Source organism: Oryctolagus cuniculus, chromosome 7 (genome assembly GCF_964237555.1).
Source record: "Oryctolagus cuniculus chromosome 7, mOryCun1.1, whole genome shotgun sequence".
Lineage (NCBI taxonomy): Eukaryota > Metazoa > Chordata > Mammalia > Lagomorpha > Leporidae > Oryctolagus > Oryctolagus cuniculus.
Window position 1 is genome coordinate 150,558,589 of NC_091438.1, and position 16,654 is coordinate 150,575,242.

A 16,654-nucleotide genomic window follows, 5' to 3' on the forward strand; every position below is an offset into this window, starting at 1 on the left:
CCCTCTCTCTGTGTTACTCTGCCTTTAAATAGATAGATAGATAGATAGATAGATAATCGCTTTTAAAAATACTACATAAAGGCCGGCGCCGCGGCTCACTAGGCTAATCCTCCGCCTAGCGGCGCCGGCACACCGGGTTCTAGTCTCGGTCGGGGCACCGGATTCTGTCCCGGTTGCCCCTCTTCCAGACCAGCCCTCTGCTGTGGCCAGGGAGTGCAGTGGAGGATGGCCCAGGTGCTTGGGCCCTGCACCCCATGGGAGACCAGGAAAAGCACCTGGCTCCTGGCTCCTGCCATCGGATCAGCGCGGTGCGCCGGCCGCAGCGCGCCGGCCGCGGCGGCCATTGGAGGGTGAACCAATGGCAAAGGAAGACCTTTCTCTCTGTCTCTCTCTCTCACTGTCCACTCTGCCTGTCAAAAAAAAAAAAAATACTACATAAAACATTTCCTAATGTGGTCAGGGGAAAATACAGAGATAGACAGCAGACAAACATGCATGCATATGGACACAAGGGCTTTAAAAATTCGTGGAAAATGGAATTAAACGATGTTTATTGTGCTACGAAAATGTTGAAATCCACACATACAAGGAGTTCTTAAAATGTTCACAGGAAAATGCATATTATGAAAGAACTATGCATGGATTTGGAAAAATTTTGCACTCAAACAAACTTACCTTTTAATTCTATTTCCCATGATGTTTTGAAGTACCCTTGCGTATGCTACAAGTGGACCGATGGCAATGGAGCCAGAAGAGTACATAACAAAATGTTCACAGGTGCACAGGTGATTTTAAATTTCTTACTGATCATGTTTTCCACATCTTCTATACTGCAAGTATGTTTCTTTTATCAAAAAGGAAAAAAACCCAGATGTTAACATTTAAAACTCTAGCCGCAGGTGCGTGGCCTGGCAGTGGGATGCTGGTGCTGGTGCCCGGGTCTCCTCTGAGTACTTGGGTTCGATATCCAGCTCTGGCTCCCAATTCCATTTCCTGCCCGTGTAGACCCTGGAAGGCGGTGGTGTTGGCTCAAGTAATTGGATCGCTGCCACCCACACTGGGAGACCCGGAGTGAGCTTTGGCTCCTGGCTTCAGCCCTGACCATCGAGGGCATTCAGGGAGTGAAGCAGTGGACGGCAGCTCCCCACCCCCTTCTCTCTCCTCCTCTCAAATAAATAAGTAAAACTTTTAACAAGTTGCCAAGATTCCCTGGCACGGGGAAAGAGGAAGCAGAGGAGCAGGTCGCTCCCCCTGGAGCTGGGGCTGGGCCGGATGCGGGCTTGTCTGCTATAAGAGGCTGCCTATGTGCAAGGGGACTTCCAGCGGCCACTGCACGGCTCGGCGCCGGGGTCATGGAGCTTCCTCTGCTGTGCGGGCTACTGGTGATGGCTGGTGAGTCGGGCCAGGACCCGCAGCTGGGAGGGGAAGGCGGGATGCTGGGAAGCCCTGGGTTCGCTTCCCTGGACTGGGCTGCCGCTGCTCTGGTCCCCAGTGCCCTGGTTCCCTAGACCCGACACTTCTGCTTCTCATCCTGATGCCAGGCCCCTGGGATGGTGGCTTCGGCCAGAGAGCTCTGGGGGTCCCTCTGGCTGCCGTGATGGCGGGGAGCTGGGAGTCCAGCCCCTGGGCCTGCTGGGCTGCTGGTTGTGGTGCCCGGGACACAGATTACAGAAATGGGTGCCCCATCTCCCCTTGCCCACCGTCTCTCTGCCCATTTTACAGATGAGAGTATAGAGAGGTTGGGTGTGATCCTTCACATTAGCATAGTCCTCTGTTTCTAGGACCCTTTCATGTTCATCGTCTTTGCACCTAGGAAGAGAGTTCTTTTTTCATTTTTTTTCAAGATTCATTAATTTATTTGAAGGGAAGAGAGAGAGAGAGAGAGAGAGAGAGAGAGAGAGATCTGTTCCATCCATTGGTTCACTCCCTAAATGGCCTCGATGACCAGGGCACATCCAGGCAGAGGCCAGGAGCCAGGTGACAGGGGCCCAGCACTCGGGCCATCTTCCACTGCTTTAGCAGGGAGCTGGGTTGGCAGCAGAGCAGCCAGGACTGGAACCTGTGCTCTGATATACGGGATGCTGGCGTCGCGGGCGGTGGCTTAGCTTGCTGTGCGATGACCTTGGCTCCTGGGAACAGGGTTCTGTTGGTCATTGTGGGAGGGGACAGAGTGCACTCCGTGTTTAGCAGATGAGATGGAAAATTGTGGTTGCAAACTGGCTTACTCATCTCTCAAAACAGGAGCTAGTTGGAGAGATTTGCATTGGTAAAAAGTGGTCTAGGACTCTCCAGAGAAAGCCTTCTTCAGAGGTGTAGTGAAATCCATTAGGAGATTTGCGGTCAGTTACAGAAATTCATCCCTCACATGTAAAGAGAAAGTGCGCTGTGGTGTGGCCTAAGCTGCCGCCTCCGATGCTGGCAACCCACAAGGAAGGGCACCTCTTGGAGTCCCAGCTGCTGGGGTTCCCATGCAGCTCCCTGCTAATGTGCCTGGGAAAACAGCAGAGGGTGATCCGAGTACTTGGGCTTCTGCTACCCACAGGGGAGACCCAGACAGAGTTCCAGGTTCCTGGCTTCAGCCTGGGCCAGCCCTGGCTGTTGCGGCCATCTGGGGAGTGAGCCAGTGGACAGAAGATCTTTCTCTCTGTGTCTGTCTCTCTCTCTGTTTCTTTCACTCCCACTCTCTCTCTCCCTCTCTCTCCCTCTCTGTCTCCACCCCCTGCCCCATCCCATCTCTCCCTCTCTCTGTAACTCTGCCTTTCAAATAAGATAAACCAGTCTTTTATAAAGAAGAAGCAGCAATATGCCACGGGGACTCAAATGCATTGGCCCTATAGTCATCTGGCAGTGTCACCCTGGCCAAGACACCCAACCTCTCTACATTCTCATCTGTGAAATGGGCACCATTGCATGCTGTTCATAGGATTCTAGGAAAGGCTCTCCTGAGCAATCAGATGCAAAGAGCTGAGCAAGTGTCGGGAACGGCAAGGGGGCAATGGCTTCTCACGTGGCGCTGCACAGAAAATGGTGGTGACCGCCTCTCTGCCCTCACCGGAGAGAAGGGGCTCCGTCCCGCGGAGTGGCAGCCAAAGGATGAGGAAAGCACCCGAGGCAGGAAGCGCAGGCAAGCTCAGCCAGCGCCCCGAAGGCTGCGTCCCTTGCTCAGGCTGGGTTCTCCTCCCTCCGAAGTCACGAGAAGCGAGGCCACCCCACAGCACCCTGAGCCCAAGGCTGCCGCGGGCGGGCGCCTCACTTTGCTATGAGTTTGGCGTAAGTCTCCGAGCCGTGATTGAAGGGGTGAGATTATAGACAAGAAGGGGGACGGGGCACCCGGAAAGGCAAGGTTCTGCACTCAGGTCTCTGGTCTACAAGACAGGTTCTCACTCTCTCTCTCTCTCTCTCTCTCTCTCTCTCTAATTCATTTTTCCCTGGAGTTCCTGAACACGGAACGCAGGAGACTCCAGCGGGCCTGGGTCGTCAGCGCCACAGTCAGGCTTGGCAGGGTTTCTTCCTAATGTCCCATGCAGCTGGAGCCACCACGCCAGTCGGGGGTGGCGATGGGAGGCGACACGCCGGTACAGCTGTCATGTGCAGGCCAAGGCCACCTGCCCGGGATCTTGATCTCTCTCTGCCCTGGCTCGAGTCACTCCCCATCTCCGCCTCCGCCAACCTGGGGCTCACCTCCTGCTTCCTACTCACTTGGTGTGAGGCGCGCTCAGCATGACCTCCTGTGCCTGAGCTTGGGGGCGGGAGGACGTGCGCGCCCCGTGTTCTTGAAGAACCTCTTGGGTTCCGTGTCCAGCCCCTTGTCGCCTTGTTGTCTGTTTCTCCAACCTGCCTGGACCCCTTGATGCAATATCCTAACTCAGCACCACGCACGCTTCCCTCCCACGAGGTGAGTTCTCACCAGCAGCTGGTGGGTCTGGAACGCAAGCGCTGGTTCCCAAACCCTGCCGCACAAGGCCATCTTCAGCACTGGGCTTTCCCTGCAGGATGGGACAGGGGCAGGAAGAAGAGTGGAAGGGGTGTTCCTCCTGTGATGGGCGGGCAAGACCTCCATGCTCAGAGACAGAGGGACCTGGCCTGCCTTGGGTTCCAATTCTGGCTCCATTATCAGTCACCGTGACCTTGAGCGAGATTCTGAGCCTCTGTCTGCTCGTCTGTAGCAAGGGAATCACAACTAGCATCCATGCCTCTGTCTCTATCTCTGTGCTTTGCAAGAACAAAGCAAAACACAACGGGGCAGGGCAGGCATCAAGGCTTAGAGCTGCCACTTCCCATATTGGAGCGCCTGGTTCGAGTCCCGGTCACTCTGCTTGCAATTCAGCCTCTTGTCAATGCTCCCAGGAACTCATGAGGGAGACCCAGAGGAGCTCCCAGCTCCTGGCTTCTGCGTGGCCCAGCCCCTGCTACTTTGGCCACTTGGGGAGCGAGCCAACAGATGAAGATCCTCTTCCCTTTCTTCCTCTCTCTCGGTCATTCTGCCTTTCAAATAAAGCTTTTGTAAAAAGACAAGGCAAGGAACAGACAGGGTAGGGAATTGGCCTCGTGCTTAATGTGCTACATCTCCTATCTGGGGTGACGGAAACTGAGTCCCAGTTCTGTGCCCAATGCCAGCTTCCTGCGAATGGGCACCCAAGAGGCAGCAGGTGGTGGATCAAGCAGCTGGGTTCTTGCCACCCCTGCGGGAGACCTAACTCGAGTTCCTGGCTCCTGGCATCTGCCTGGCCAGCTTTGGCTGTTGTGGGGATTTGGGGAGCAAACAGCGGATAGGACATCCCTCTCTCTCTTCCTCTCTCTCTTTCCCTCTCCAAATAATAAAAAAAATTTTAAAAAACCAATGGTAGTTTCTTAGTTTTCACAATGCACTGTAATTATGTAGGCCAGTAACACTAAGAGAGACTAACACTAAGAGGTGCGTAGGAGCTCTCTGTGTTATCTGTGTGAATTATCTGCACATCTAGAATTATTTAAAAAGTTACTTGTTCTGAATAAGTTCATTTAGAAGTTCACTTATTTAAAAATAGTATTTATCTCATAGGGTGATGTCAATGAACTTACAATGCAAAAAGATCCATACTGAGCACTTGATAACTCTCACTATATATTTTTTAAATTCAAACACTTTTTACTTATTTATTTGAGAGGCAGAGAAACAGACACACACACAGAGACAGAGAGTGCCCATTTGTTGGTTCGCTCCTGAAATGCCCACAGTGGCTGGGATTCCAGCCTGAAGCAGGAACCTGGAATTCAATGCAGGTCTCCATGTTGGTGGCAGGAATCCACATGAGCTATCACGTGCCGCCTCCCGGGGCTCAGAGCAGACTGCTGGAGTCGGGGACTGGAGGCGGGACTTGAGCCCAGGGCCACTGGGCCAAGTGCCCAGCATCACTTTACTTTTTTCAAAATAATTTTTATTTTAGTTATTTGAAAGGCAGAGTTACAGAGAGAGACAGAGAGATAGATCTTCCATCTACCAGTTCACCCCCCAAACAGCCACAAGAGCCAGGGCTGGGCCAGGCCAAAGCCAGGAGCTTCTTCTGGGTCTCCCATGTGGGTGCAGGGACCCAAGGACCTGGACCATCTTCTGCTGCTTTCCCAGGTGCATTAGCAGGGAGCTGGGTTGGAAGTGGAGTGGCCAGGGCTTGAACCGGCGCCCATACGGGGTGCCGGCACTGCAGGTGATGGCTTAACACGTTACACTACAGCGCCAGCCGCCATCCTCTATTTCTAACAGCCGTAGTAGTTGTCATCGTTCTGTCACCATTCTCACTCGAGACCCCTCATTTGGGAGGGCAGAGCAGCAGTGCCCCCTGGCCCTCCCAGAGACTCACCCCTTCCCTGGCCCCTTGGCTGCCTGGCAGGTGTGATTCCAGGCCAGGGAGGGATCCTGAACCTGAACAAGATGGTCAAGCAAGTGACCAACAAGACACCCATCCTCTCCTACTGGTCCTACGGCTGTCACTGCGGCATCGGTGGCAGAGGCCAACCCAAGGACGCCACAGACTGGTAACCCCTCCCCAGGCCTGCCCCCAACCCTGGGACTCGCTCCCTTCCTCTCCACTCCTCCATTCACTGAGCGGATTCATGCTGACCCTGGGGTCAGCCAGGCCTGGCCCGCTCCCCTGAGCTACAGCTCACAGGCCGTGTGAGCTGGGGCAAGTGGCCTGACCTCTCTGTGCCTCGGTTTCTTCATCTGTGAAATGGAGCTAATACCAGCACCTGCATCATGGGGTGGTTGTGAGGATGAGAGGGTGCGTGGAGAAAGCAGAGGCCTGGACATTCTCAGTGAGTGTTAGCTCCTGGCTTCATGGGAAGGCTGGACACCTGCAGGCCTTGGCTCTTCTCCAGGGGGCAGCTGGGGGCAGACAGAGCCCCGAGTCGGCGGGGGACCCTGCTTCCCCCATACCCACGCTCCCCTTGCAGGTGCTGCCGGGTCCACGACTGTTGCTATGCCAGGCTGAAGAAGACCCACGGCTGCCACCCGCTCGTGGACAGCTACAGATACACCTTTGCCGAGGGCCACGTCCAGTGCTGTGAGTGTGGGGCCCTCGTTGCTGGCACAGGCTGGGTGACCGTGCACAGGCCGCCCAGCCTCTCTGTTCTCAGGGGTTCTGGGGCAGCAGCTGGCCTGGGTTGGGCGATGTAGAGCTGGGGAGAGGGCCTCCAGCATCCGGAAGCCAGGCCCACCACCGCCAGCCCTGTGACCACATCGTCATCTCCCTCGTCGAGTTATGGCAGGAATGAGCGGGAGACCGGAGTGAGCCTCCCTGGGGGCATGGGCGCACTCTGAACCACAGAGGGGCCTGGGTCGTCGCCTTCGCTTGCCTGGGTGTCAGCCCTGGGAACAGCCCAGCGAGGGTGCAGCAAAACCTTGGGGACCTCCATCTTGTACACCAGGAACCCAAACCAGAGTGGGGGAGTGTTTGCTGAGGTGTCACAGGCCTGCAAATGACAGTCTGGCCCCGAACCCAGGTCCCCTAGTCTCTGTGGCAGGGCCGGCCTCGGCAGCTTGGAGAAAGGCAGCGGGTCCCAGGGCTGGGAGTCCGAAGGGCCCATCGCAGCTGGCCGCTGTCCTGGAGGGCGTCATAATAATGTCCACACTTACTGTGAGCCTAGAGTGTGCCTTCCTACCACAGCCCCTAGGGGGAGCTCTTATCCCCACTTTGCAGAAGCTGGAGCTCCGGGGTCCCCCTTCCCGGCAGTCTTTGCACACACTGTTCCACTAGCCCGGAACCGCTCGGCCTCCAGCCCAGCCCAGCTTTCTGGAGGACCCTTCAGATCTCAGCTCAGCGGCTCCCTGACGCACTGGCGTGATCTCACAGCCCTGAATCTTCCCTGCTTCTCATGGCCCAGGTTGCTTATTCGCAGGGCTCCAATATCTGCTTCCCGCCCCACCCCCACCCCCGTGTCCCTTGTGTTGAGTCCTCCTGGGTGCTCTATAAGTGCTCAGGGAATGGGGAGTAGCTAAGCAGAGGAGCAGGGGTGCACGGGGGGACCAAGTGCTTGGGCCCCTGCCACCCATGTGGGAGATCCACATTGCGTTCCTGGCTCCTGGCTTCATCCTGGCCCAGGGATGTGCAGCGAGAGTCAAGGCTGCTGGGCTGGGTTCTTCCAAAACTGAGTGGGGGCTGCACCGCCTCCAGAGGTCTGAGCCCTGCCCCAGGGAGGGAGACAGACACCAAGCCCGCCCCTCCCCCCACAGCGGACAAGGGGAGCTGGTGTGAGCAGCAGCTGTGTGCCTGTGACAAGGAGGTGGCCCTCTGCTTCAAGCGCAACCTGGACACCTACCAGAAGCACCTGCGTTACTACTGGCGGCCCCGCTGCAGCGGCCAGGCCCCTGAGTGTTAGCAGGAGCCGCCCCGTCTGCACCAAGACCCACTTCGCCCCACGCCCGCCTCCACCTGCCAGGGGCCACCATGGCCTGCAGACAGTAACGCCGTGGCGAGGCGCAGATGTGTTGCAAGGGTTCAGCCTCCACTTGCGACGCTTGCATCCCATTGCCAAGCCCCAGTTTAAGTCCCAGCTGCTCTGCTTCTGATCCAGCTCTCTGGGTACTTGATAGCCGAGTACTTAGACCCCTGCCACCCATGTGGAAGACCTAGATTGTATTCCTGGCTCCTGGCTTCATCCTGGCCCAGCCCTGGCTGTTGCAGGCATTTGGGGAGTGAACCATGCAATGGAAGATCTCTCTCTCTGTGTCTCTCCCACTATCTCTGTCTCTCCCACTCTCTGACTCTCAAATAAATAAGTAAAGCACACACACACATGCACACACACACACAGGCACCATGAGAGGGGTAACTGCCCAGCCCCTCACCTCTGGGCAGGAGCTCCTGGTGCTGCAACTTCCCAGAATTCTCCCGGGATCCGGCGCCACCACGCCCCAGAGGCTCCTCCTGGAGCCACCACTCGGCTTCCTGTCTCCCCCTGGCCTGGCCTGTTTTCCTGGTTCCCTGCCGGTTTCTGTGGAGAGCACTCCCTCAATAAATCAATTGCGTAAGACGCTCTCTGGGGCCTTATGTACCGGGCACTTGGCTTCCGACGGCTCCCTGTCTCACCGAAAGACCCACACTCTGTCACTCACACTGGATGAACTGTGCTGCCAGTCAGAGGACAGAGACGCCTGGGACCACCCACACTCTGCCGTCGGTGACACACATCCGTGTGACGGCTGACGGAGCTGTTGTCCTGAAACTCGGTGGCTTGGGGGAAGCAGTCTAACAGGAATTAAGAACTCTGGGCTCTGGGTTCAGATTCCCGTTCTGTGTCGCACTCTCGGGGCGGGGTGGGGGGATATTGGTACGGAGGGAGGGAGGCTGTGCTAGAATCTATTTTTTATCTATTCTTCGAGTTATACCACTGACTCCCCATGGACCTTACACAAGGAAGCTGCTTCCTTGTGTGGAAGGCAGAGATGAACATAAGAGTACTCAGCGTGAGTACTGAATGAGATTTGTGAAGATCAAGCTCTTAGCTTGCCCAGCAGGGCTCAGACCCCTTCCATGGGCCCCACAGGATGAGTGGCGCTGTTACGTAGTGACCACCTCCGTCGTCACCTCTGGAGAGGCCAGGAGGAGAGAGTAGCCGATCAGTGGTGCCCTCTTCCCACCCAGCTGTAGAGGAGTAAGACTCCACTCGTTCACGACACGACACAGCACCAGGAGCGGGTGACTCCTGTCTGTCCGCCAGAGCTCCCTGGGGCTCAGGGACATTGTCTTCTTTCTCTCAGTGCTGGTACATGTGGCATTATCGTCCCCATCTTAAAATGCAGGGACCTGAGGCGCAGAGCATGGAGGCGGAGCCACAGCTGTGGCCCAGCCTCTTCCCGCTTTGCTGCCAGATCTCATCCCGTTGGGTCAAGAAGTGTCCATCTGAAAGCTGGAGTGATGAAGACACGTATAACCTCCCGTAACAAGGAGTCCAGACGAGAGCACCAAATACGGTTCTGCCACAGCTTGGTGGGGTCATCGAAGCCGGTTCCCTTCCTGCTCCTGGCTGGGCCACCCGCGCTGTGTTGGTTCTGCCCACGGCTGGCTTCCCTCATGGCTCCAAGATGGCAGCCGTGGTTCCAGACCTCAGGCCACAGCACCCGAAGGAGAAGACGCTGTCTCTTCCTTGTATCCCCTCACTGATCGCAGGCCACCCTCAGGACTGCTCACCCTAAACCAGCGGTGGCCCAAGACCACGGGGTGACCCTGGCTGGTTGAGATTCTTCGGGCTTTGTTTCCATCTGAGACAGAGCAGGGTCGGTGTCCGTCCCCTGGGAGGGGGCAGCTGAGAGAGTCCATGCTGGGGGGGCAAGCCCAGGGCTGAGGACCGAACATGCCTGGTCCCAGGTGGGCACGGTTGGGCGGGGAGCTGGGCAGTGCTGTGACCACCTCATCGCCTGCCGCAGGCTCAGCACCCAGTGGGTGACCAACAGGTGCTTGCTGAATGAGTGAATGAATGAATGAATGAATGAAACTCAGATTGCTGAAGTCGTGGAACCTGGGGTCAGGAAGCAGAATGGTCCAGTGGGGTCTCAGGCAGCCAGGTCGTGGGTTCCCCCAGCCCTGTGACTTTTGCACTGAACCAATTCCTAGTTGTTGAAATCGGACAAGAGGCACCAAGGAAGGAGCGAGTCCCAGGAGAGCGTAGGTGCTCCACCTGCCTCACCCAAAGACCCCGGATGGGAGCTGGTGCTGTGGCATAGCCGGTGAAGCCACTGCCTGTAACGGCAGCAACTCACTTGGGCACCGGTTCGAGTCCCGGCTGCTCCGCTTCCCATCCAGCTCTCTGCTATGGCCTGGGACAGCAGCCGAAGATGGCCCGAGTGCTTAGTTCCCTCCACCCACATGGGAGACCTGAATGAAGCTCCTGGCTCCTGGCTCTGGCCTGGTCCAGCCATGGCCACTATGGCCATCTGGGGAGTGAACCAGCAGATGGAAGACCTCTCTCTCTCTCTCTCTCTGTCTCTCCCTCTCTCTGTTTCTTCCTCTCTGTAATTCTGGCTTTTAGAAATGTTAAAAACAAAACAAAACAAAACAGGACTGAGGGAGGCAGAGCCGGGAGGATGCCGCAGCCCTGCTTCCTGCTGGCTCGGGGTCTCAGAGACCCCTGGGGCTGGGGAGGGGGCAGAGGCCACGGAACACCTGCGCTGTGCCCCAGCTTCCGCACTGCCTCAGGACGCTGGGGTTGGCGCCCGCGTTTTGCAGCTGCAGAAACGGAACCTCCCCAGTGAGTCACTTGCTGATGGGTGCCAGGGCTGGAATTTGAACTCAGGTCTCTCTGGCCCCAGGGCCGTGTCCCACCCTACCTCCCACACTCCTTCCCAGCCTGTCCCTGACTCAGTCCTGGGGGCCCCTGGAGGGGGTGGGGGATGGGATGCTCTCAGGGACCACACAGTGGGGGTGGGATGTGCAGAAGGCAGAAAGCTGGGGGAAAGGGTGATCACCCCCACCCCAGGAGAGTCCTCAGGGCTAGGAGACTTCCTGCCACCCTTGGCCCCTTCCTACCCATGGGCCACCGGGCCCAGGGCGCACTGTGGGGACAGAGTGGTGGCCAGGGCAACTCGGCGTCCAGTTCGGTTTGTGCAGCTGGGTCCTGCTCTCCAAACCCCATGTCCTGTCACCCTCCCGGCCCTGGCAGGGGTGTGTAGGGGAGGCTGGGTGCCACTGCTGCCCACACCTGCCTCAGTGTCTCCGCGAGGGAGACCGGGGGACAGTCACACTCGGGTCCCTGGCAGCCTTGCTCACTTCTGAGGTCAGCCCTGGAGCCACCCTGACCCCAGTGCCACCAGGACAGCCCAGCGTGGGGACTTGGCTTGCTCTCTCCCACTTGCAGTCTTCTCTTGCTTTGTGTGTGTGTGCATGTGTGTGTATGTGTGTGCATATGTGTGTATGTGTGTGTGCATGTGTGTGTATGTGCGTGCATGCATATGTATGCCTGTGTGTGTGTGCGTGCGTGCGTGTGTGTTTGAATAAATAAAGAGGCTTTGAGATAATTCGAGAGAGCTCAAAGCAGGTCTGAGAAGGCAGCCAAGGGGCCTCCCTGTCCCCTTCAGCTTCAGGTTCCCGGCCAGCACTTCCTCGGGGGCAGCCTCTCTGGCAAGACTGGCCCCGCCCCCTCCAGAGCTGGTCACTCCCCATTGCCTTAACCTAGCTTACTACATAGATAGATCGATAGAGATAGATAGATAGATAGATAGATAGATAGATAGATAGATAGATAGAGATAGAGCTATAGATATAAACTTTCAGAGACAAGGACAGATACACACACACCAAGAGCAAACTCCCACCCAGCCCTCTCCCCGTGGAGTGTGGGCCAGCAGCCCTCTGCCCGGCACACCTGCTCCCAGGAGACCCCTGCAGTGAGAGTGTGTCCTCCAGGTGGGCTGTCCCTCCTGGGGCTCCCAGCAGGGCCTGGGCCCGGGCTGTGGCTGGAGGGAAGCCATCCCTTCCCCTGCCCAGGAACTGTGGGCGGTCCCAGCTCTGCTGCTGGCCTCTGGGGAGTGGCCCTCCCCAGCCCCGCATACGGGAACTGCAGAGAGGGAGGAGGAGCCGGCCCGGGGCCCTGCCAAGACCCTCACATTCATCACTCCTCTGAGCTTCGCAGTGTGCAGCTCCGGCGGATCAGCGCTCTTGTCCCCATTTCGCAGGTGGGGGCACAGGCCCTGCACAACAGCCCCTCAAACCTCATGGGAGGTGTGGCTCTAGGACCCCTAAGCCTGGGTCTGCTCCCCCACAGCACAGAAAGCCAACAGCTGGCATCGGGGTGGCACAGGACAGGATTGTCACCTGTCACAGGCAGGGCAAGGAGCCAGCAGCTGTGGCTTAACCCTGGGCTCCCCGAGGGGGTGGGGGAGGTTCTTGTATGTTTCCATGGGGCTGAGAGGGGCTCGCCCGTGCAGCATGGGGGTCGGAGCTGGAGGCCTCCAAGAATCAACAGCGCAGCAGCAGTCTGGCCCTCCCGGACCCGCCTAAAGGCAGGGCGGCAGGTCCCCCGGAGGGGCTCCCCCTGCCCTCCCGAGTCCCGGGAGCGGAGAGCCATTCTCGTCATCAGAGAAGGGAGTTGGCTCCACGAGGAGTTTGCATAAACAGACCTCACATCCTCCATTTGTTCCCATGTGTTTCCTGCTCATTTTCTGCGAATGCCCGCGCACATGGATATTAATAAAAACTGCGTAGTTTCTCTTTTCTTAGTTTAATTTGCAGGCCCCCATGACTAAGCCCAAGAGGGTGGAGGGAAACTGTTTCCTCCTCATCAGCGGCCAAAGTGAAAAGGCTCAGATAACGTGAGAAAAGAAAAAACTGGCGTGGACCGCAGCCTGTCCGTCTTAACTCTGGGGAGGAAGGTAGGCGGGAGAAGCACTCTACATCATAACAAAGAGTGTGGGCTGCGAGCCCCACCCCCAGGGCTGCTGGAACCGGGGTCCCCTGACTGCTGGCCGTGGGTTCTTGGGGACAAGCATGGCAACTCTTGAGCCTCGGTTTCTTTACCTGTGCCGCAGGAAGCATCGCGTGGTCTTCACGGGGTGTTGTAAGGGACGAGTGACAGATGCCTGTGAGCGCTGGGCTTGCTGTCGGGTGGGGAAACAGACCCAGTCCGGGGCACTGTTCTTGCAGCAGCGTGGTTCTTCTGGGTACGACCACAAGTGGCAGCAGCCGTGGCCGCCGTGGCACAGCAGCCGTGGCGGCAGTTACTGATGCTCCCTGCTTTGCCCCTACAGAGCTCCTCCTCACCCAGGGCACGATCCAGCAGAGGCAGCAGCCCCTCCTTCTCTACGTCGCCTAGGGGTGTCTCTGTGGCTCGGGGGCCAGGGCAGCCTGTGGGATCCCCCAGCCAGGAGCTGCCCTGCGTGGGACAGCAGCCACACTGGCTGAGGTTTCGCCTGGGCCCCGTTGGGGCAGGGGTGGTCCCTGCCCTGGCACAGCAGGGTGCTCTGGGGTTCCAACTCTGTGCTTAGCAGCCACGGCCCCAGGAACAAACTCCCTGCCCTGAGCCTTAGTCTCTTCACGCCTAAGAAGGGACACCCGTAGCACTCCCGCACAGGGTTAACACAATCCGGGTTCAAGTCCCACCTCCAGCACCGGGAGGGGGAGCCTAAGCGGGATGCTTGCTGCAAGACTCGACATGGGGCCTGGGTTTGGAAACCCCGAGACTCATCACGTGTGGACAAGTCTGGGGAGCTCTACGCAGAGGGCAGGTGCACGAGCCAAAGTTCTAGAACTCTCCCTCGATGTGCCAGAGGACAGCACAGCCATCGGGAGGAGGAGGGGCTTCGGGAAGGTGACAGCAGGCTCCAGGTTCACACCTGGAAAGTTTATTTGAAACCTGAGTAATCTCGGCGTCCGGAAGCTTTTATTTGTAGGAAACCAGTGACGCAAAATCCCGAGTTCCCTCCATCAGCAGTTAGCCACAGCAGCTGCACAGATTTCAGGTTCTCCGAGTCAGGGCTGCTCGAACCCCAGACGTGGGATGTTTGCAGGGTCTTAGCATCTGCCACCGTGGAATCGTGGTGAGGCGAGACTTTGAGATGCAACTTCTCTCTCTGTAAGGTGCACCTCCCCCCTTTCTCCAGCTCTGTGCTGGGCCAGGAACAGGGGCAACTGTAGGAGGGTGCGGGGGTCCTACCACAGTGACCTGGAGTCATCCAGAAGACGGTCACACAGTGGCAAGGGTGCTCAAAAAGTAGGGAGGTGAGTGACATGTGTTAGGAAAACGTCGTTATAAAAGGTGAAGAGACAAGGCTGGCACCGTGGTGCAGTAGGTTAATCCTCCCCCTGTGGCACTGGCATCCCATATGGGCACCCGTTCAAGTCCTGGCTGCTCCTCTTCTGATCCAGCTCTCTGCTGTGGCTGGGAAAGCAGTAGAAGAAGGCCCAAGTCCTTGGGCCCCTGCACCCGAGTGGGAGACCTGGAAGAAGTATCTGGTTCCTGGCTTCAGATTGGCACAGCTTCGGCTGTTGTGGCCATTTGGGGAGTGAACCAGCAGATGGAAGACCTCTCTCTCTCTCTCTCTCTCTCCCTCTCGTTGTCTGTAACTCTACCTCTCAAGTAAAATAAATAAAAGGAGAAAGTTACAAAGAGCATGTATGTTGGGCAGATGGTGATGGTGACATGCTCCACTCATCGGGAGGACACGCCTCCTGCGCCTTGACCCCTGGGACCCTGTCCCAAATTTAGAAATCTGGAAAACCAGGACTGCAGGTGGCCTCATCCTCGGATGGCGATTCTTGCGGATCTCAGCAAGGGTGTCAGGTAGGCCTCACTTACCTTGGGGCCGGCAATAACAAAAGAGCATGCCAGGGGCTGGCGCTGTGGTGTAGTGGGTTAGGCCGCCACCTGCAGTGCTGGCATCCCATACGGGCAGTTCAAGCTCCAGCTGCTCCACTTCCAATCCAGCTCCTTGCTGAAAGCCTGAGAAAGCAGTGGAAGACGGCCCAGGTCCTTGGGCCCCTGCACCCACATGGGAAACCTAGAAGGAGCTCCTGGCTCCTGGCTTTGGACCGACCCAGCCCCAGTCATTGCAGCCATTTGGAGAGTGAACCAGCGGATGGAAGACCTCTCTCTGTCTCTCTGCCTCTGGCTCTCCTTCTCTGTAACTCTGACTTTCAAGCAAACAAATGACCCAGACAGCCTCCCCGCACTGTCTCTGCCCCCGGTGCCCCTACGGCTGACCGCTGTCTGCATTGCTGGAGTGCTGCTTTAGAATACAGATCCCAGCCCCTGTGGCAGCCACGGCTCTGATTCACTGGACTTTCCAAGGCAGTCCTTCTCTGGACAGGGCTTTCCCTCTCAGCACCGCCCCCATTCTCCACCCTCTCCGTGCCAACAGAGATCGTGCCATGCCCTTGAACTTGGGTTCTCTGAGCAGGACAGACAGTGCTGAGACCGTGGGTCTGGGCCTTTCCTATGCAGTGCATGGCACAGCTTGCTGCAGCGTGATGGGGTACAGGGCACCTGGCGGGCACCTGTAGGCGACAGCCTTGGGGTCCAGCTCAACATTCCTTGGCCACAGGAAGGTACTCGGGTGTCCCCCGTGTGTCCTTTCCTTAGACTGAGCCTCTTGAGGGGTGACTGATTGGAAGTGGGGTCCCCGGGGCCTAGCTCAGGCCTCGCACGAGCAGGTGCATAAGACACCTGTGTTGAAGGCCTGACCCTGGGTGTTTGGGAGCTCAGTAGGGGCAGAGCGCCCTCTGCTGGGGAAGCTGGAAAAGACCGTTGAGGAGGAAGATGGGGGCCGGGCCAGGTGCCCGGCAGGGTTTTGCAGATGGGGCAGATGCTCCCTGCTTAGGGCACCATGCAGGTAAAAATGAGAGGTGTTGTCCAGAGAACAGCTGTGGGGACACTTGCCCGGGCCTGGTTAGGGTTTCACTCCTGAGGGCCCCGCCCCATGCTCCCCTAAATGAGGCCAATACAATGATATCATCGACAGCAGCCCCAAACAGGATGGTGGTGGTTCATGGGGCAGCCAGGAACTCCTAGCTCGGCTCCTAGGTTTGTGTTCAGGGCTGAGGGCTGGCGATCCTCTCCCCGGACATGTGTCATTCGCTGAGTGCCCACAGCAGGCCAGGCACACTGGGCCGTCAGGGTCCTCTCACTCCACACTCCCCACGGTATCCTGAGGAAGGTGGTAGTAGCCCCTTTGACAGCTTGGGAAACCGAGGCTGCAAGAACTGAAATCACAGGCCTGAGGTCTCACGGCACGAAAACATCTAGAAGACCGCGTCTGAGTCTAAAACTGTGGTCCAGCAGGCTAAGCCCCGACCTGTGATGCCAGCATCCACTATGAGTGTCAGTTCAAGTCCCGGCTGCTCCACTTCTGATCCAGCTCTCTGCTAATGCTCCTTGGGAAGACAGCGGAAGATGGCCCAAGTGCTTGGGTCCCTGCCACCTTTGTGGGAGACCTGGATGGAGTTCCAGTCTCCTGGCTTCGGCCTGGCCTAAGCCTGGTTGCTTCAGTCATGTGAGGGATGAACCAGCAGACGGCAGACCTCTCTCTGTCCCTTTCTTTCTCTCTCTCTCTGATGCTCCACCATTTAAATAAATAAAAATTTAAAAGTAAAATAAAATGTGCACCACACAAGCTCTGCACAATTCAACTCAGGGGCTTGGATCTCCGTCCCCCTGAGGATCCAGGCCCCTGTGTTCACCTCCAGTCCCT

The 16,654-nt window shown here is 57.4% G+C and overlaps 1 protein-coding gene across 1 annotated transcript; it reads left to right on the forward strand.

Moving 5' to 3' along the window:
* Positions 1-1,044: 1,044 nt before the first annotated feature.
* PLA2G2D (phospholipase A2 group IID) lies at positions 1,045-8,508 on the forward strand. Its single transcript, XM_002716049.5, has 4 exons — positions 1,045-1,392; positions 5,868-6,012; positions 6,430-6,539; positions 7,709-8,508. The coding sequence occupies exons 1-4, from the start codon at positions 1,353-1,355 to the stop codon at positions 7,852-7,854; spliced, it is 441 nt and encodes a 146-aa protein (XP_002716095.1). The 5' UTR covers positions 1,045-1,352; the 3' UTR covers positions 7,855-8,508.
* Positions 8,509-16,654: the final 8,146 nt, after the last annotated feature.